General features: G+C 46.4%; 1 protein-coding gene across 3 annotated transcripts in view; it reads left to right on the top strand.

Moving 5' to 3' along the window:
• TBC1D24 (TBC1 domain family member 24) overlaps nucleotides 1–21,504 on the top strand; it is a 38,784-nt gene that overhangs the window by 3,504 nt on the left and 13,776 nt on the right. For 2 of the 3 annotated variants that reach the window (XM_060260678.1, XM_060260680.1), the window contains exons 2-3: nucleotides 1,891–1,928; nucleotides 9,425–10,435. In XM_060260678.1, coding sequence (XP_060116661.1) covers nucleotides 9,477–10,435 — 959 coding nt within the window. In that variant the 5' untranslated portion in view covers nucleotides 1,891–1,928; nucleotides 9,425–9,476. The remainder of the gene's footprint in view (nucleotides 1–1,890; nucleotides 1,929–9,424; nucleotides 10,436–21,504) is intronic. The other variant, XM_060260679.1, reaches the window with a different exon arrangement.

A 21,504-nucleotide genomic window follows, 5' to 3' on the forward strand; every position in this document is an offset into this window, starting at 1 on the left:
TTTTTCAGACTTTGAGGTGCTCCTGGGTTCAAATCTAGCTGTTCTACTGCAGACCAGCAGTTACTAGGGTTGCCAGCTCCAGGCTGAAAAATAGCTGGAGATTTTAGAGGTGGAGCCTGAAGAGGGTGGGGTTTGGGGAACCTCAGTGGAGTGTAATGCCCTAGAGTCCACCATCCAGAAGCCATTTCCTCCAGGTGAATTGATCTCTGTCACCTGGAGTTCAGTTGTAACCATTGTTCCCTCTTAAGTTGAGTTAGTGTGAGCTAGCTCACAGTTTCATAGCCTCCGACTTGCACATTTTTTGTCTGAGCTCCGGAAGGATGGCCCCAGAGCAAACTCATTTACGCAGTAGCTCACAACTTTAATGCCAGTCGCTCACAAAGTAGAATTTTTGCTCACAAGACTCCACAGCTTAGAAGGAGTATTGATTGTAAAAGCGGGAGATTGGAAACCCTAATTCTTCTGAAACTAAGGTTACAACAGCGATCCTATGCTTGAATTAGGGCAGGGGTGGCCAAACTTGCTTAACGTAAGAGCCGCATAGAATAAATGTCAGGTGTTTGAGTGCTGGAAGAAGATGATGCCAGATGTTTGAGAGCCGCAAGGCAGACAGGACGGAAGGCATATGTTGAGGGGAGGGAGAGGTGGAAAGAAAGCAAATTTAACTTTAAATGTATTCTCCAAGCTGCCGGCTGGCTTGGCTTGGAAAAGTGATTTAAAGAGAAATGCCTTCTCCAACCTGGCTGATGAGGCAGTGGGGGCTTCGAGAGCCACACAATATGTGTGAAAGAGCCACATGTGGTTCCCAAGCCACAGTTTGGCCTCCCCTGACTTAGGAGAATAGAGGTCCCCCCCCCCCAAAAAAAAAAACTTCATAAAGAGAGTATGCTGTAATTGTGACCCACAATCATAGCATGAAATGAGCCAATAAGAGATGTTTGGTTGCTGAATGTGTTTTTTTAAAAAGCCACCTATTGCAAGTATGGATGTGTTTGGCGAAGGTATCTTTTGGATCTGATATAAAATCTAAAGTGAAGGAGTTATTGGCATTTCTTATCAGCTAGAGCCGATGTTAGTACTCTAAGCAAATTGAACTGGCCGGAGTTAAAGAGTGGTTGTTGTATCAACACAACAGATAAGCTCCCTTTGGAAGCTCTGGCTTGCGTCTATTTTGGTGTTCCTGTGGGTGGGTTCTAACGTGCTAGGCTGGTGAAGCTGAAATTTTCTACACCCATTCTGGTGGTTTAAGGCCACTGCTCTGAACATCCTCCCGGCCTCTTCCAGCGCTGCTGTTGACATTCCTTTTGACACACTGCGACATAAATCCAAAGCGATCCAAAAATAGCGTGCGCTTCTCGGCCCTTGAGGAACTCAAGTGACTTCTGGGGCTTGTCGTGCAGCTGCCGGGTGGATGCAATTCGCCTTTGAGCTTTCTCCAAAACAATCATGAGCTCGTAATTAAAAGCTGATTCAAACCATGGGTTAGCAATGATTTCTGATAACGTCTTGCCTAACGCTGGATGTTGGGTAGAAGGAAGACGGGTACGGCGATTGAGGGCTTACGGGAACTGAACAGAAGAGGTATGTATTTAAGAGGGCAAGCGTTTGGATGTTGAAACACCTGTCAAGCTAGCTGAACTGAAGTAATTTATCCAGAGCTGGAAAGCTCTCCTGGCTCCTAGAAGGGTCGTCATGTGATTTTTTTAGGAGGATGGGCAGTCCAAGTCCCTAGAAGTGTCCAGTCCTAAATTTAACTGGGGTGCTCGAGTTTTGTCTAGCTTTGTTAGAGTAGACTGGTTTCAAACCAGTTGTGTGGTAGCTACTGTTGTTTTGATAATGCACATTATTACCATTCCTCTTTTAATCTCTTTCTGCCTTCCCTCCATTTAGGATGGGGCTTGTGCTGGCTTTTAAACGATAAAGAAGGGGTGAGTGCATGCTGTGTTTTTGATAAGAGAGAACTTTATACTGAATTGAATGTTTCATGGGATCACGAGCAATACTCTCTCTAAGCTGTGGAGCTACTGTGAGCTGCTGCATAAATTAGTTTGCTCTGGGGCCATTTTTCCTGAGCTAAGAGAAAAATGCATGAGCCAGAGGCTAAAAAACTGTGAGCTAGCTCATACTAGAAAGAGCCCTGTGGCACAGAGTGGTAAAGCTGCAGTACTGCAGTCCTAAGCTTTGCTCACGACCTGAGTTCAAACCCCTTCGGAAGCTGTGTTCAGGTAGCCGGCTCAGGGTTGACTCAGCCTTCCATCCTTCTGAGGTCAGTAAAATGAGTACCCAGCTTGCTGGGGAGAAAGTGTAGATGACTGGGGAAGGCAATGGCAAACCACCCCGTAAAAAGTCTGCCGTGAAAACGTTGTGAAAGCAACGTCACCCCAGAGTCAGAAACGACTGGTGCTTGCACAGGGGACTACCTTTACTTTTTAGCTCATACTAACTCAGCTTAGAGGGAACACTGATCATGAGTTTTTGATTCTGAAGCTGTCTATATTGTTCTTGTAGTGTTTGGTACCTTCAGAGTTTTTGTGGCTGCTGCCGGTAACATAATATGAAGTTGTTATTAAGTCTGCACTGAGGAATCTGAACTGGCAGAAGTCTGGGGATAAACTTGAGAATAAACAAATGTTTAAAAATGTCAATATACCTTTAAAGTCAAACTTCCAAGGAAGGTGGGCCATTTCTATGAAGATGTTTTGGTTTAATTTCTGCACTTTATGCTAAGTTAGAGTCCAGTGGCACCTTTAAGACCAACAGAGTTTTATTCAAAGTATGAACTTTTGCGTGCATGCACACTTCCCCAGATACAATTAAATGGAAGAGAACCATTCAAGTTTATAGACAGAGGCTCAACAGCAAATCAACATATAACATGATGAAGCTATTTTAAGATGTGTGTTTGTTGGTCTTAAAGGTGCCACTGGACTCTTTGTTTTATTGCTTCAGACCGATAACGGCTACACACCTGGATGTGTGCATTATGCTGTTATGGTTCTAGACCAAGCTGCTATCTTTAAAGGGAGGGCAGGGGAATTAATGTGGATGTTTGCAACTTAAAACATATTAAAGCTGACTTTTGTCTTACTCTGTATGCATGTGGAAGTCTAGTTAAAAAAACATTTGCTTTCGGGCTTACAACAATGCCAGTGTGTAAAGGCAGTCTTCAGGGCTCCCTGCCTGCCCCTACAGATGAAACCTGGGTTGTTTTTCTCAGGTATGCAGGCAGGAAGGTGGTTTGCGGCAGCGTGACCTTGACTGGATAACAGCTGCTTCCATGAATGATCAACCTTTACTCTCCTTAATGAAGGCAGAGCTGTGAGAACTGCCATTTCAAAACACGCACAGCAGGATTCTTGCTTGTCTCATTCAGACTCAGAACAAATGAGAAATGCTGGGACTCTTTTTTTGGGAAAGCAGCAGCAGAAGATGATATTGGATTTATATCCTGCCCTATACTCTGAATCTCAGTGTCTCAGAGCAGCTCACAATCTCCCTCCCACACCTTTCCCCCACACACACACAACAGACACCCTGTGAGGTAGGTGGAGCTGAGAGAACTCATCCAAAAGCTGCCCTTTCAAGGACAGCTCTACGAGAGCCATGGCTGACCCACGGCCATTCCAGCAGGTGCAAGTGGAAGAGTGGGGAATCAAACCCGGTTCTCCCAGATAAGACTCCAAGCATTTAACCACTACACCAAACTGTAGCGAAAATAGAGTCTGGCACACTGTTGGTGGAAGGGATGACATGTTCTATATACAGGGGCGTGGAATCGGAAAGAGAATATTTTCAGTACGTGTGGGCCAGCAGAATGATAAATTCAGTTTATTCGTTTCAGAAAGCATAATTGCCACATTAGACGCTTCCTCCTCCTTTTTTAGGTTACTCTGTTCTTTGTGCCATCCAAATGGGCCATACTGTGTGGCTCAGCCCCTCTCCAAGGTTGGCAGATGTGGTCTGGAAGTCAGTGTGGACCTCGGATAGTTCAATTCAAACAGTAAACTAAGGGTAGAGCTATCCAGAAATGAAGGAGGAAGTCAGCACATGACTTGAGAGCATGTGAGTGACGTGTCTGACTGCATTCCCAGTCCTCCAAACCATGGCTCTTAATTATGAATTGTTTGAGCTTTGTTTCTGAGTTTGGCTGTCCTTGTGCAAGGCCAGTTCTCACTGGCCGCAGCAGATGAGCACTTATACCAGCTCATAGTCCATGTTCTATACTAGCCTGACCCTTCGGGAAGGGGATAATAGCCAGTTTGGTGTGGTGGTTAAGTGCACGGACTCTTATCTGGGAGAACGAGGTTTGATTCCCCACTCCTTCACTTGCAGCTGCTGGAATGGCCTTGGGTCAGCCATAGCTCTGGCAGAGGTTGTCCTTGAAAGGGCAGCTTTTGAGAGAGCGCTCTCAGCCCCACCCACCTCACAGGGTGTCTGTTGTGGAAGAGGAAGGTAAAGGAGATTGTGCGCCCTGAGACGCTGAGATTCAGAGTGAGGGGCAGGGTATAAATCCAATATCATCATTGTCTTAACAAATGCCTGGCTGTGTGTTGGGGAGTAGACAGAATATTGTTGCAGAGAGAGCCTCACTGACAGCTGATTTGCCTCTGGGTACATCTCAGGGTTCTGGTTCTAACCTGGTCTTAAGCCACTTAGAGGTTTAAAGGTTATTAAGAGGCTACAATACTGGCTGTCTTTCCTTTCAGAGGACAGGCCAGTTATGGTTGTGTGGCAACAGGCATTCCTGTGTCTTAGTTACTTTTCGGATACTGAGTCAGAATGCTTCTGTTTTTTTATATATTGCTGATTGTGTTGTTGGAGGAATAACTTGATCTTCTGACTTGCCTCTGATAATGACATTTGATTTGACTTCTTCTAAAAGAGTTTCCCCACTGCCCATTCAATAATATTCATTTTTACCATTTGAGTGGGCTTCACATGTTTTAACTACAGAATCAGTTTTCTCCCTCCACTGCAAAAAATTGCCCAAGACAGAAGGCAGCTCATGTAATCTAACAAAGTAACCCGTAATCAGGGCTTTTTTTTTAGCAGAAACACACAGGCTGGCTTGGCGTCGGGGGTGCGGCCTGATATGCGAATAAGTTCCTGCTTGGCTTTTTCTACAAAAAAAAGCCCTGCCTATAATAGACATTAGCAGCCCCATGGTGCAGAGTGGTAAAGATGCAGTACTGCAGCCTGAGCTCTCTGCTCACGACTTGAGTTCGATCCCGGCAGAAGCTGGGTTCAGGTAGCTGGCTCAAGGTTGAATCAGCCTTCAGTCCTTCCAAGGTTGGTAAAATGAGCACCCAGCTTGCTGGGGGGGAAGTGTAACTGGGGAAGGCAATGGCAAACCACCCCGTAAAAAAGTCTGCCGTGAAAATGTTGTGATGCAACATCACCCCAGAGTCAAAAACGACTGGTTTTTGCACAGGGTAAAGGTAGTCACCTTTACTATAATAGAAGTTATTTTACAGTATACAGTTAAACTACAAATATAGGTGTCCCAATACAACAATCCCCAGTTAGGGCTCTGCTTCACCCTCCTAAAACTCCATTCCACCCTTTGCCTCCCCTGCTTTGAGAAGGCAGGCTTCTAACTTCCTTTCCATTCAAACCTTTCCTTCTAACAAACTTTTCCAAGCAAACCTATGAGCAGGTTTTGTTTTTGTTTTTTAAGTGTAACCACTTTTAGGGATGGGATTCCAAGAAGTTGTCCCAGGAAAAACTAACTGTCTCAGGTTTTCCTCTGGGCAGAATTTATGCATAAGTTCAGAGGGTTGCAAGTCATAAATGGCTTCAAAGGTAAATACCAACATCTTGGAACTGCATCACTAAGTGCAGTTTCTTTTGCCTTAAATTAGGAAATAATTTAACACTTTTTTTTCGTCAGAAATACAGAAGCACTGCTGATGCTTAAATCATCAGATCATTTTGGCATAAGATTGGATAGTGTACTTAGCTCACCTGTGTTACTAAATCGGTGTTGAATTATATTTTTTTTCCTCCCTGGAGTATAAAAAGGTAAAGGTAGTCCCCTGTGCAAGCACCAATCCTTTCCAACTCTGGGGTGACATCAAATCACGACATTTTCACGGCAGACTTTTTTACGGGGTGGTTTGCCATTGTCTTCCCCAGTCATCTACGCTTTCCCTCCAGCAAGCTGGGTCCTCATTTTACCGACTTTGGAAGGCTGAGTCAACCTTGTGCCGGTTACCTGAACCCAGCTTCTGCTGGGATCAAACTCAGGTTGTGAGCCAGAGGGTTTGGACTGCAGTGCTGCAGCTTTACCACTCTGCGCCACGGGGCCTCTGGAGTATAGCATGTTTTAAAAACCCTACCTCTTCTTCCAGTGCCCCATTATCCAGATACTTCTGCACAGCCAGCCTTTAATTAAATGTGTCCTGCGCTTGCAGCTATGGATCACACTGTGTAGTGTTTTATGAATGGTGTCTTATGAAGGTTCTGTGTACAAGATTCTGACAGTGCTCTTTGCCCATTGCACTGCTTTTGGCTTAATCACGCCATTGCAAGATGGATCAACTTACGAACTGTTTTTCCATCTTGCTGGCCAGGAGGGGCGTTTCTTGCCCATTCCACCCTGTTTAGGCTGGTAGGGTGCACTCTGGTTCTGCTCAGTGAGGTTTTCAGGTTGCTCACAGCTCTGATGAACACTCTCGCACAGAAAGGAGGGTAGAATTCTGGCAGTCTGCAGCCAGTATTTACAGTGCCTCCAGTTCTCATCCCTGCTCCAGAATTATTTTTAAATTTCAAGAATTATTTTTTAAATGGAGGAGATGGCAGGAGCTGCTATCGTGTCAGGATTTTTATCCCCACTGAGTAGTAGCAGCGGTTTTGACTTAGAAGTACTATCCAGGCATTGTATTTACAATGATGTAGAAAAGGGATGGCCAAACTTGCTTAATGTAAGAGCCGCATAGAATAAATGTCAGATGCTTGAGAGCTGCAAGACATGAACAGATGTTGCACACACATCTTTATTAAAATGTTTAATACATTCTTTGCACAGAAAGATAAAATACATATGCATGCACTTTACAACATGACTATGCTTGAGACTTTTTTTAAAGCTGGGAATAACAGTGCCCATAAAACCAGCATAGGGAAAGGTGAGATAATTGTTTTTGGCACCAGAGGGAGAAGGAAACACATATGTACCATATAAGTCACTGACCATTTTCTGCATCTATCTTTGCCTTGACATTAAGGTTGATCAATACAGCTCCTACAAGAGCTATGAAACTAAGGAGGAACCCTGCACCACTCTCATTAATTCTGTCCCTCCTTCCAGTGGCTCCCTCAGCTCTTGGACTTTCTTTTTCCCGCTCTAGGTCTCTGGGCAACCTCTGTGGTGGAGAAGAGCTTGCAAGCCTGTCTATTTCTCCCCCTTTTCCCACTTCACACATGGTAGAAAGAAGATGATTTTGGATTTATATCCCGCCCTATACTCTGAATCTCCTTTACCTTCCCCACCCCTCCACAACAAACAGGTAGGTGGGGCTGAGAGTGCTTTTACAGCAGCTGCCTAGAAACAGACTCAAAGGGTGACTTGAGATTAAGCCGGGATTAAGTTCCTCCTCGACCTTTGGGAACTGTACAATATGCATGAAAGAGCTGTATGTGGCTCCCAAACCACAGTTCCACCACCCCTGATGTAGAACATTACCAGGTTTTCTGGCGTGCTTACATTTGTTATAGCCTTTTTATTAAAATTCCTGAAGTCTTGTCCTTGCAGTAGCAGAGTGAGGAGTCACTGCTAAATTGTACTTGAAGAAAACAGGAAATTGGAGCAATTACCACCCAGTATATTTTATCGATTAGCGTCAGGGCACAATTGGGATCCGTATTCCAGCAGCTGACTCCCAGGGTTGAGAGTAGCATGTCGTTCTGATGTAAACAGCCCAGGGAAATATTGAGCTGCATTTAACCTCATTAAGGGAATCCATTGAACTGTCCGCTGGCAGAGGAAGGATTTCGACTGCCGAAACACCAACAGCGTTCTGTTAAATCTCATTGATTAACAGCCCTGGGTACTAACAGCCTCTGTTAGCATGTGCAGTGAAACAAACGTTAGTGCGCAGGAAGTGTTTTCTAAAGCGCGGCAGCAATTCCTCTTTTCTGTGAGCCATTCCTCTTGCTTGTGAAAGATTTCTGACACTTGGTACAAAGGAGCCGAGAGACTTGCAAACCATTTATGCTGTACAAGCCGGACAGTTGAAGAAAAACAAATCGACTTGCATTTAAAAAAAAAAATCTGACTCAACAGCCAGCTTGGTGTAGTGGTTAAGTATGCAGACTCTTATCTGAAAGAACTAGGTTTGATTCCCCACTCCTCCACTTGCAGCTGCTGGAATGGCCTTGGGTCAGCCATAGCTCTTGCAGAGGTTGTCCTTGAAAGGGCAGCTGCTGGGAGAGCCCCCTCAGCCCCACCCACCTCACAGGGTGTCTGTTGTGGGGGGAGAAGATATAGGAGATTGTAAGCTGCTCTGAGTCTCTTGATTCAGAGAGAAGGTCAAGGTATAAATCTGCAGTCGTCTTCTTTTTCCCCAGAACACTTGGGGCTACACCTAAGATAGAGCAAGCTTCCTAGTGCTAAAATGAGGCTGTTCCTGCAGCGAAGTGCAAACTGGGTCACAAACATGCCATCTTCCACTGTGCAGTTCCGCTGTCCACCAGGCAAGCTAAGGTAAAAAGGTAGTCCCCTGTGCAAGCGCCAAGTCATTACTGACGCATGGGGTGACGTCACATCACGACGTTTGCTTGGCAGACTTTTTAACGGGGTGGTTTGCCGTTGCCTTCCCCAGTCATTTATGCGTTACCCCCTGCAACCTGGGTACTCATTTTACTGACCTCAGAAGGATGGAAGGCTGAGTCAGCCTTGAGCCGGCTACCTGAACCAGCTGCCGCGGGGATTGAACTCGGGTTGCAAGCAGAGCTTGGGACTGTAGTACTGCAGCTTGCCACTCTGCGCCACGGGGTTCTAGGCAAGCTAAGCTCAACCATTAATGTGCTGATCTGGTCTGTATATAGTAAAACTGTTGTGTATGTAGACTCAAAAGAGGACTGAATAGAGTGTTCCTGCCTGGCTCATTGGAGCCATGCAAACAGAGCTTGGGGACTTGGAAACAGTGGGCAGTAGGATCCACATCCCTACCGCCCTACTCCAATCACAAGTCCCCGCCAGTTTGAATGACCCAATAACGTGCTTGTGCAGGAACCCTGAGCTGTATATAATTGGCCCCATTGGCCCAGTTCTCAAGTCTTGATAGTGCAGCCACCTACAATGCTGTACCGAATAAAGAGCTGTTATTCACTACCACCTCACCTCTTCAATGCTTGGAACCCACCATATTATAAAAACACAAATAACTGCTTGTGCTTTCTGTTCTCCCCCCCCCCCCCCCAGGAGCCAGGAGAGCGCGTGTGTGAATGTTACCTTGTAAAGACCCTCAGCAGCCATGGGCGAATATAGCCGTTTCATAGATTGGGATAGGATGGATTCTTCTATCCAGGACCAGGACTCCAAAGAACTGAGCAGCACAGAATTCCAAGAGCTGAAACAACTGGCTCGCCAGGGTTACTGGGCCAAGAACCACTCTTTGAGAGCCAAAGTGTACCACAAACTGATCAGTGGCATTCCTTGCCGCACAGTGACGCCCGATGCCAATGTCTACCGGGACATAGTTGTGAAGATAGTGGGCAAACGTAACAGCAGCACCCTCCCGCTGCCGGAGTTCGTGGACGACAGCTTAGTCCCCACTTACTGCCTGAACGCAGAGGGCGTAGGGGCGGTGAGGAAGATCATCTCGTGCATCGCGAGCCAGTTCCCAGACATTTCGTTCTGCCCGGCGTTGCCGTCGGTAGTGGCGCTCCTCCTCCACTACAGCAGGGATGAGGCGGAGTGCTTCGAGAAGGTTTGTCGCATCCTGGCCTGCAACGATCCCGCCAAGCGCTTCATCGACCAGACTTTCTTGGCTTTCGAGTCCTCGTGCATGACTTTCGGGGATCTGGTGAACAAGTACTGTCAGGCGGCTCACAAGCTCATGGTGGCCGTGTCGGAGGACGTGCTGGAAGTGTACTCCGACTGGCAGCGGTGGCTCTTCGGAGAGCTGCCCATGACTTACATCGCCCGGGTTTTTGACGTGTTCTTGGTGGAAGGCTACAAGGTGCTCTACCGCGTCGCCCTGGCCCTCCTGAAGTTCTTCCACAAAGGGAGAGCTGGGCAGACGATGGAGTCGGACAACGTGCAGCAGGACATCCGGGCTTTCATCCGGGACATTGCGAAGTCGGTGTCTCCTGAGAAACTGCTGGAGAAAGCGTTTGCCATCCGGCTGTTCTCGCGGAAGGAGATCCATCTGCTGCAGATGGCAAATGAGAAGGCCCTTCAGCAGAAAGGCATAACAGTCAAGCAGAAGAGGTAATAGGGATCTGTATACGTCCTGGAAGGATGTTTTGTTGCTGGGATTTTTAATTAATTAAATTTAATTTTTAGATTTATATCCCGCCCTATCCTGCAAGCGGATTCAGGGCGGCGTACAACAATAGAACGGAGTTAAAATAATATCATAAAAACAGGCATTACGAAACAGGAGCAGCACAGTAAACAATCTTACAGACATAGGAGGTAAACAGCATGTGGTTGATAGCTAATAGCATAACATAACACCATAATGGTGACATGCTGGGGGAAGGGATGACTTTCAAGGACGCCTGCTGGATTAATTAAAAGTCTGGTGGAAGAGCTCTGTCTTGCAGGTCCTGCAAAACGATAAGTCCCGCAGGGCCCGGATCTCCAGCGGGAGCTCATTCCACTAGGTAGGGGCCCAGACCGAAAAGGCCTTGGCCCTCATTGAAGCCAGCCCGGCATCCTTAGCACCAGGGACTATGAGAAGATGTTGATCAGCAGACCTCAGAGCCCGGGGGGGGGTGTTCATATGGGGTTCATATTTCTCTCCCTTTTGTGCAAGTCTGCACACTGTGCGATTCAGAGTTAAGCGCAACCTGTTTGCATGTTAGACTTCCGATGAGAGCTTAAATTTTTGTCATTTCCTTGAGTCGTGCCAGAGCAAATGGTGGCTCTTCCGGGTCATATTGGGTATCCCAGGCTTGTACAGATTTCTTTGAATTACCAACCCCAAAACTTAGACCAGTTCACCTGTTTGCACATCTTCACTGGTCTGTGACATAATGGTCTGAGAGGAATTGGGCGGGGGGGGGGGGACAGAGAGATGCAGGGAGAAATGTATGGGGGTTTTTTTCTTACATTCTTAGTTGGAGGGACAAGAAGATGATACTGGATTTATATCCCACCCTCCACTCTGAGTGGCTCACAATCTCCTTTATCTTCCTCCCCCACAACAAACACCTTGTGAGGTAGGTGGGGCTGAGAGAACTCTCCCAGAAGCTGCCTTTTAAGGACAGCTCTGTGAGAGATATGGCTGACCCAAGGCCATTCCAGCAGCTGCAGGCGGAGAAGTGGGGAAATCAAACCCAGTTCTCCCAGATAAGAGTCCGTGCCCTTAACCACCACACCAAACTGGAGGGTAGTTTCAGAGGGTAGCCTTGCTGGTATGTAGTAGAAGAGCTAGATTCAAGTCCCAGTAGGACCTTAGCAAGCAACAAGATTTTCAGGGTATACGCTTTTGAGTATCCGAGCTCCCCTCATCAGATACGTTGGGAGCAGGGCTTTTCTTGTAGCAGGAACTCCTTTGCATATTAGGCCACACACCCCTGATGTAGCCAGTCTTCCTGGAGCTTAGCAGGCCCTGTACAAAGAGCCCTGTGAGCTCTTGGAGGATTGGCTACATCAGGGGGTATGGTCTAATATGCAAAGGAGTTCCTAGTAAAAAAAAAAAAAAGCCCTGGTTGGGAGGATAGTCTTACTTGGGTGATTAAGCAAATGACTATTTACAAGCTGACAGGTATTAACCTAGGCACATTTTCAGGTGGGAGTTCCTTGGATTTCAAGGTAGAAAGTTCTTTTTGCTGGAATGTTGAGTTGCTGCCGTTCCTGAGCTTCTCTGACAAACTGAAAAGCAACTTTGCTGTCTAGAAATACTTGCTCCAAAAGGGTGAGAACACTGTTGAGTTTTGTAAAAAAATTCACATTACGAGGAGTGCATACCGTACCCACTTGGTTGTGAAATGTGTTACAATATTAAGCCCCTAAATTCATGGTGCATTGTATAAAATATACATATGAACATATGAAGCTGGCTTCTACTGAATCAGACCCTGGGTCCATCAAAGTCAATATTGTCTACTCAGACTGGCAGCGGCTCTCCAGGGTCTCAAGCTGAGGTTTTTTATGCCTACTTGCCTGGACCCTTTTATAGTTGGAGATGCCGGGGATTGAACCTGGGGCCTCCTGATTACCAAGCAGATGCTCTACCACTGAGCGACCGTCCCTCCCTGCCTTCAAGGCTTACTCTCTGAAAAGACTAACACAAGAGGAAAAGTGGCACTTTTAAGAACAACAAAGCTTTGTTCAAGTTATAAGTTTTCATGTGCACACAGGCTACTTCTGCAGAAAAGGAAGTAACTGTACATACATATAGGTAGAGGATGAGCAGTAAACTAGCATACAGCATAATGAAGATATTTTAACAGATTCAAGGGCCCAGTAGGAAATAACAAGCTTTGTTTAGGTTACATTTGGGGGGGGGGGACATAGTGAAGGAAATAAATATGTCAAAATTGAAGACTGATGGGCAGATGATGATGATAATATTGGATTTATACACTGCCCTTCACTCTGAATCTCAGAGTGGCCCACAATCTCCTTTATTGTCCTTCCCTACAACAGATACCCTGTGAGGGAGGTGGGCCTGAGAGAGCTCTCCCAGAAGCTGCCCTTTCAAGGACAACTGTGAGAGCTATGGCTGACCCAAGGCCATTCCAGCAGCTGCAAGTGGAGGAGTGGAGATTCAAACCCAGTTCTCCCAGATAAGAGTCCATGTGCTTAACCACTACACCACTTGGCTCTCATGTATCCTTAATTGTGGAATGCCGGGAGTAATTGACAGACACTGTCATTATGCTCCATCCATCTCCTCTCAAGCATGGAGGCAACCTTAGAGCATCTTATTTGAAGGGGGTAACTGGCTGTGTTAAGAGTTACCTGCTCACTCTCTTATCTATATGTATGGACTGGTAATTTCCATTTCATTGTATCTGAGAAAGTGTGCAGGCACATGAAAGCTTATACTTTGAAAAAAACTTTGTTGGTCTAAAAGTTGCCACTGTACTCAAACCTTGTTCTGCTGCTTCAGACCCCCGTGGCTACCCACCTGAATAAGAGAAAAAGAACTAGTAAATCTAGGGTGACTAAAGATACCAAAAACATCCATTGCGAGATGTATGTGGGATCTTTAACCGAAAGTACGTGTTGTGAAAATGTTCCAGCGGGGTGGGAGATGAGGTTGACATGTTGTGTTTCCTGAATGTGTTAAAGATTCTTGGGAGGGTGTGAAGACTTTGACGCTTTGGAGAGCTGTGTCTATGTTCAATGTATTCCACTTTCTTGTAATAGAAATAGAACGAGACCAGTGGCTGAGAAGTGGTATGGGAACTTGCAGCTTTTGTGTAAGTAGACCCCCCCAGCAGTGGTTTCAGCTGGCGTGGGGCTTGTGTGTGCATCTGCCTGCACCCTTCTCTTTTTGACTGGTGGGAAAGTTTCAGGGCGTTATTAACCTCTTAATCATTGCTGAAAGTGCATAATTCAGATATAAAAAGAAGCACATTTTCCCAGGGCTTTTTTTGTAGCAGGAACTCCTTTGCATATTAGGCCACACACTCCTGATGTAGCCAATCCTCCTGGAGCTGACAGTAGGCCCTGCATTAAGAGCTCTGGAGGATTGGCTACATCAGGGGTGTGTGGCCTAATATGCAAAGGAGTTCCTGCTACAAAAAAAAGCACTGCACTTTCCTACATTTTAGGAAGTGCGATCTGCCAGGATCCTTGCTAGTAATGTTTGCCAGGGCATGGAAAGGAATACCTTTTTTGTCATTTTTTTCTAGCCAAGTAGTTTGAGCTTAAAGCCAGAGGCTGAGGTCCACCAACAGGTGGTCTTCTGTCGACCAGGCAAAGGCACAGACCTGGTGTTCATATCAGAGGCACCGTATTTAGCCTGACTACCAGTGGGACTGAAGCTGCTCTCTTCTATTCTGGAAGAGAGCTCTGTCCACACACACTTCCTTCTTGTAAAAAGTTTGGTCCTCGCACCAGACCATGAAGCTTTTAGTTCAAGTGGCCTGGAGGCGGACTAATGGAAGGATATTGAGCTGCCAGCAATACGCTGGCGGCATTTAGGCCTGGTAAATGTCAGATCAGTCATATTTTTAGGGTTTGCAAGCAGCTTTTCTTTTCTTGTTCCTTGCTTTTTTTGTTGCTTCCAGTTGCAGCCAACTTAGGGTGACCCCGTAGGGTTTTCAAGATGAGATGTTCAGAGGTAGTTTGCCGTGGCCCGCCTCTGTGTCATGACCCTGCACTTTCTTGGTGGTTTCCCCTCCAAATATTAACCAGGGCCAACCTTAGGGTAGCTTCCAAGATCTGGTGAGACGGGGCCAGCCTGGCCTATCCAGAGCAGAGCTGTGCCTTGCTAGCTGCTGCTAATTAGGAGTGGGCTACCTGTTACACCTGCAGGATGCACATAAATAAGGATCGGTGCACACTGTTCCCCCCCAATGCTATCCCTTTAAGTGAGCCATTGGAAGGTTGCTCCTCTGAAAAGAGGCAGGTAATTGAGTAGTTCCTTGCCAATTGATGTTCTGCTCGAGATCTGATTTCTTCCATATATGAGGAAGAAGAAGACTGTAGATTTAGACCCCAGCCTTCTTTCTGAATTAGAGTCTCAGAGCATCTTACAATCTCCTTTATCTCCTTCCCCCACAACAGTCACCCTGTGAGGTGGGTGGGGCTGAGAGAGCTCTCACAGAAGCTTCCCTCTCAAAGACAACCTCTGTCAGAGCTATGGCTGACCCAAGGCCATTCCAGCAGCTGCAAGTGGAGAAATGGGGAATCAAACCCAGTTCTCCCAGAGAAGAGTCCACACACTTAACCACTACTCCAAACCCTGCCAATGAAGGGGGAGCTGCTGGGTGGAGAGATGTCCCCAGGAAAAAATGGATGAGAATGGGTGAGTGGGTGAAGTGCACACGGTTCCTTTATTCAGAACTGTGCTTCCTTCAGCACCTGCCTTTTCTTTAAAAATTAAAAACAGCTAAAGTGTTCTTTAAAAGAGCCCCGTGGCACAGAGTGGTAAAGCTGCAGTATTGCAGTCAGAGCCCTCTGCTCACGACCTGAGTTCGATCCTAGTGGGAGCTGGTTCAGGTAGCCGACTCAGATTGACTCAGCCTTCCATCCTTCCGAGTTCGGTAAAATGAGGACCCAGCTTGCTGGGGGCAAAGTGTAGATGACTGGGGAAGGCAATGGCAAACCACCCCATAAAAAGTCTGCTGTGAAAACGTTGTGAAAGCAGCATCACCCCATAGTCGGAAACAACTGATGCTTGCACAGGGGGACTACCTTTACCTTTCAATTGTTCTTTATGGCATTCGTTGGAATGTCGGAGTCTCTGAGAACCGAGCTCTTTTTGCAAGGGACATTGCAACGGTTGTTTGGATTTCCTGTCTCCCATCCATGTAGTAACATTAACACTAATTCAGCCTTTCTGTTGCATGTTGTGAATATCACTCCCACTTCTCTTTTATTGCAAAAGAAGTAATGCTTTCATAACAAGTCCAAATTGGAAAATGTGTCAGTTGGCAGATCTTGATGAGAAGTTGATTTATTCTGGTTAAACCCAGCACCATCCAAATTAACAATGGATGCTTCTCACCTGCTGAGATACACTCTTTTAAAAATGCAGGCTGCTAAAAAAAGGTTTGTGAGTATAGCAACATGCATAAAAGCTTGTTTTTTTAAAAAAAAACACATTTAAATAGGGCTAGTTTGAAAATAGCACAGTATATAAAATCCTTTCTTTAAACTTCCTGCACAAACTTCAGCACAATTTATGTATCAGTTAACTTGGCATTTATGTAGAAGCAAGATTTCTCACTGGAGCTTTAGTAAGGAATAAATAAGGGGTAAGAGCCCCGTGGCACAGAGTGGTAAAGCTGCAGTACTGCAGTCGGAGCCCTCTGCACACAACCTGAGTTTGATCCCAGCGGAAGCTGGGTTCAGGTACCCGGCTTCAGGATGACTCAGCCTTCCATCCTTCTGAGGTTGGTAAAATGAGTACCCAGCTTACTGGGGGGAAAGTGTAGATGACTGGGGAAAGCAATGGCAAACCACCCTGTAAAAAGTCTGCCATGAAAACGTTGTGAAACATTGCTTGCACAGGGGACTACCTTTACCTTTTTAAGGAATAAATATGTGGGAAATGGTTTGAACTGGATTGATATTTTTGGGGTGCCTTAAGAGATGCCAGAGGGACACCTTTAATGCCCTCAGTTGTTATCCCCGTATAGTGGTTGTGGGGACCTAAAAGAGAACCATTCATTGTTAGGACATTTTAGTTCTTGATACCACTCAACAGAATGTTCTACAGTACCTTCCTGCCCAAGTCCTGGGTTTCGGATTCTGCCTCGATCACAAAGCTTACTAGCATCACCTTGGGTTAGTTACTGTTTCTCAGGCTTTCCTACCTAGCAGGATTTTTGTGAGGACTGAGGGAATTAATGCCAGTGCTTCATTTGTCTGGGCTGGCAGTTCCAGTATTTGGGCCAACCTGAGTACGATATGGGTGGGTAAAATAGTAAATAACTCAAGACCCCGTTCTGTGGAAGAACAGGAGTTGGAAAAGAAACAGAACAGGCAGTTTTGTGGACTGGCAAGGAAGGCACTGCGATCTGGAGAATGCAGAACTATTATCTGTTTGCTCTCATTTGTATATCTGATTCATATCTCTCTGTATAGGGGTCTTCCATGTGCCCTGAGAATATAAGAAATTGCTGATCTTTTCCTGACTTCTTTTTTTTGTCTTGTTTCGTGCTGCCTCTTCTGTCCCTTCTGTATCCGCTTCAACCTTCCTTCCTTGCAGCAAAAGGTAGGTTTGAAAGTTTGAATTCTCTCCGTACTGGAATTCTCTCTCTCTCTGCTTGGCTTGGATTCCTCGTGGCTGTCTGCGGCTAGTGCTGGTGACTGCTCCAGTTCCTGATGGTGGCGGTGGGGAAATCAAGAATGTTTCCGCAAACCTTTGCCCAGTCCCGCTGTCAAAAGCATGGCGCAAAAGGCCTAATCTAACCTGCCTTCTCTGCAGTGCCATAAAGCTCATGAACTTCTCTAACACAACATGTACCGCAGGGAATGCTGGCGAATGAAAATTTAAAGGGCGCAAATATTGAGCAACATAATAGCGTACTTGAAGCTGTTCTGTGTGGGCAGGTAAGAAGAGGTTTAATAGCTAGCTGGCTACTGTTTTCAGTCTGCTGCCCTCAGCAGGTATACTTTGGCCCCTCTTGCCTTTTATCAGAAGACATGTGACAGTTCAGACCCAGTCAGGGGAAGAGAAGCACTTACCAGATGTTCTCTGTAACCGTGCTTTTGCTGTTGGTCTTTGCTGTAAAGATCTTCAAGGTGCCCCTGGACTCTAACTTTATTCTGTGCCTTTGCCTGCTTAGCTGTGCCACAAGCAACCCTTTCTGGGGACGTTTTGGAGTCTAGGGTTCAAGGTCAATTCACCTCCCTAAGGCTCTGTTTCCCGTAAAGAGCTTGCGATGGTGTGTGAGGTTCATTCTCTCCAGGGCTTTTTTGTAACAGGAACTCCTTTGCATATTAGGCCACACCCCCATGATTTAACATATCCTCCAAGAGCTTACAGGACTCTTAGTACAGGGCCTACTGTAAGCTCCAGGAGGATTGGCTACATCAGGGGTGTGTGGCTTAATATCCAAAGGAGCTCCTGCTACAAAAAAAGCCCTGGTTCTCTCTCTCCTATCCCCTCAATAGTCTGTCTAGTTCTGGTTGTTTGTCTCTTATCGTTTGTTCCACCTCTTCACTGCTTGCACTGCTCTGCTCCTTTTTTACAGTGGCTCTTAACACTTCGTATTCCTTTGCGTGCTGCGGATCCCTTGCGCATTCTGTCCCCTGTCTTTTGTCCATTTTTTTACTGACATATTTTTGTACGCATTTACGCTTGCAGTGTTTCCCCCTCACCCCCACTTCCCAGAGCAAGGGTGGCCAAACTGTGGCTCAGGAGCCCCCAGCACCCCATCAGCTGGCTTGCAGAAGGCATTTCTCTCTTGAAATCACTTCTCCAAGCCGAACCAGACAGTGGCTTGGAGAATGCATTTAAAATTAAAGTTGCTTTCTTTCACCTCTCCATCCCTCCCCTCTGTGTCTTTCCCCCTCTCTCTTCCCCCTCTCTCTTCCCCCCCTTTTTCTTTCTTCTCTCAGACATCTGATGTTCATGTCTTGTGGCTCTCAAACATCTGATGTTTATTCTGTGTGGCTCTTACGCTAAGCAAGTTTGGCCACCCCGCCCCAGAGCCTCTTGGGTCTAGCAATTAATTTCCCTCTCGCATACCAGTCCAGAGTCGCTTCCATTTATATCCGTGTCGCAGGCACGCAAGCCAGATCTCCTCTGATGGCTCCCAAGGTCTTCATTCTCCCCCTGCCCACCTTGAGTGAGCCTTGGCTCCAGAATACCTGCAGGATAATCAACACACCTGTCTGTCTGCTTTCAGCCCAGTTGGGCCTCATCAAATACTTGTTGCCTCTCTTCCTAATCATGGAGTCGGGAGGGACTTCCAGGGCCACCCAGTCCAGCCCCCTGCACGATGCAGGGAAATCACTAGTACCTCCCCTTGCCCTCCTTCTCATGATTTGCCTGAGCTCCCAGAATTAGCATTGCTGTAAGATGGCCATCTCGCCTCTGCTTAAAAAAGGAGAGCCCACCACCTTGCAAGGAAGCCTGTTCCACTGAGGAACGGTTCTAACTGTCAGGAAGTTCTTCCTAATGTTTAGCTGAAAACTCTTTTAATTTAATGTCAAATTCATTGGTTCTGGTCTAAACTTCTGGGGCAACAGAAAACAACTCTGCACTGTTCTCTAGTCTAGATGACAGCCCTTCATGTACTTGAAGATGGTGATCAAATCTCCACTCAGTTGTCTCCTCTCCAGGCTAAACATGCCCAGCTCCTTCAGCCTTTCCTCATAGGACTTGGTCTCCAGACCCCTCACAATCTTCGTTGCCTTTCTCTGGACATGTCCCAGCTTGTCTGTATCCTCTTTAAATCATGGTGCCCGAAACCATTGCTATTTGGACCCTTCTTTAAGACTTTGCCCTTTGTACAGCATCAAACTTTCTCTTTCATCCTTATCACTGAGTAAGCAGCATCACATAACATCAGAGGGACGCTGTGGTGGAAATAACAGTTATGCTTGGCAGCTACCTAGCCAGAGATGACTGTTGGAGCAGATAATCTATAAAAACAAAAAAACTGGTTGTTGCAACCTGTTTGTGTTGGCAGCAACTTACAAACCGTCTATCCCCGATACAGCCCCAGCTCTGCAATCAAATTAGACTATGGAGGAGTTCATCCAGTAGCAGATCCCTCCCCTTTTTGAAGATAAAGCCGCAGGTTCATTATTGCAGAGTTCCTGCCTTGAGTGACACAAGCTGAAATAGCAGCCCTTTACCTTGCAAAAAACAAACAAACAAAACCATTGTTTCCTTAGGCAAATGATGTGGAAACAGGAAACAGTAGTACCCTCTGTGCTTGCCGCATAGTTGCTGCAATTCCATCTGCCTGCAGACAGGCATAAGAGAAAGAAACAGTGCAGTTTGCTGGGTTTGAGCAGAGCCGGAGTACATTCATTACAGATGTAACCCCTGGGGGAGGGTTTGCTTCCTTCTTTCTCCACACACACACACACACCCCGCCGAAAAGGAAGCTCAGGTCTTCAGTACTGGTTACATTCTAAGCCATTTTGTATTAAATAATAGCCCAAGAATTGATCTTGTCCCAGACACGCACTCCTGCCACTTATGAGGGGCAGTATATTATAGTGGTTTATTTAGAGTGTAGGGCTGGGGCGGGAGGGCTGGTGTCAGATTCACCCATCAGCGATAAGTCTCCCCGGGTGTCCTTGGACCCCTTGCTGTTTTTCCCTTTTACATAAATTGCCACATGCCTAATGTCCATGAGAGGATAGTTGTGAGCAATGTTCCCTCTAAGCTGAGTTAGCATTAGCTGGCTCACAGATTCTTAGCCTTCAGCTCACAGATTTTTGTGTTAGCTCAGGAAGGATGACCCCAGAGCACACTAATTTATGCAGCAGCTCACAACTTAAATGCCAGTAGTTCTCACAAAGTAGAATTTTTGCAGCTTAGAGGAAACATTGGTTGTGAGCAGGGGTGGAATTCTAGCAGGAGCTCCTTTGCATGATATAGCCAATCCTCCAGGAGCTTCCAAGGCTCTTTTTGTAAGCTCTTGGAGGATTGGCTACATTGGGGGCGTGGCCTAATATGCAAAGGAACTCCTGCTAGAATTCCACCCCTGGTTGTGAGTATAGAAGGGGGGAGGGGGGGAGTATGTGTGCCAGTCTAACCTTGTTGGGGGGGGATTGAGATAGGTACTGAGGTAGTTAAATCTCTGTTGCTCCTCAGTCTTAACAATAGAAATGTCACCTATCTGAACCGTGCTGGCTCATTCTCATCTTCCCCCTCCCCCATTCCCGTTTCCACCTTCTTTGAGGCAAGCTGGAACTAGAATACCTATGGAACCTTACATTTTAATGTTGCGCGTAGTCCTACACCAGCATGTAGTGATGGAATTCTTCAGGGCCATATCATTTTTTTTAAACTGCGCCAAATTGGGTTAAGATTGTAAGCCGTATTTCAGTCTCTCCATAACTTCCTCTGTACTGAGCTTGTTCAAGGTGTCTCTGGCCAATGATGTCACCAGGGAAGGAGCTCTTATCTCCCTTGCTTGTGGGGGTTTTTTTAATTACTGTGTCATTGGCATTAAATGTGGAGTCTTGGTACACAATCAGTGTTCTGAGCATAGCGTGTTTAATCATGGCCTAATAGATTTTGAGTCCAATGGCCCCTTTAAGACCAACAAAAGTGCATTCGAGGTGCACGCACACTTCTTAGGGAACACAGAAAAGTGTGCATGCACTCAAAAGATCGTACCTTGAATAAACTTTTTGTCGGTGGCCCTGAACTTGAAATCTGTTCTGCTTCAGACCAACACAGCTGCCCACCTGGGCCTGTGGTATGACAAAGAACCACACCTCCATAAAGCTGGCCTGTCGGTTCTGCCGTGTAGAGGGGGCGGAGTCAGAGCCCCCACCCACCCCCGTTCTGGGGTTTTGAGGCTGAGAGGAAATTGCCCAGCTCACATGAAACTCAAAAGCGTGAGCTGCTCAAATCTCTTTACTATGCATGGCCTTAAACAGAGCTTTTTTTTTAAGTGGGAATGCACAGGAACACAGTTCTGGCTGGCTTGGTGTGAGGGGGTGTGGCCTAATATGTA

This window comes from Heteronotia binoei, chromosome 20, assembly GCF_032191835.1.
Source record: "Heteronotia binoei isolate CCM8104 ecotype False Entrance Well chromosome 20, APGP_CSIRO_Hbin_v1, whole genome shotgun sequence".
In the NCBI taxonomy this organism is placed as follows: Eukaryota; Metazoa; Chordata; class Lepidosauria; order Squamata; family Gekkonidae; genus Heteronotia; species Heteronotia binoei.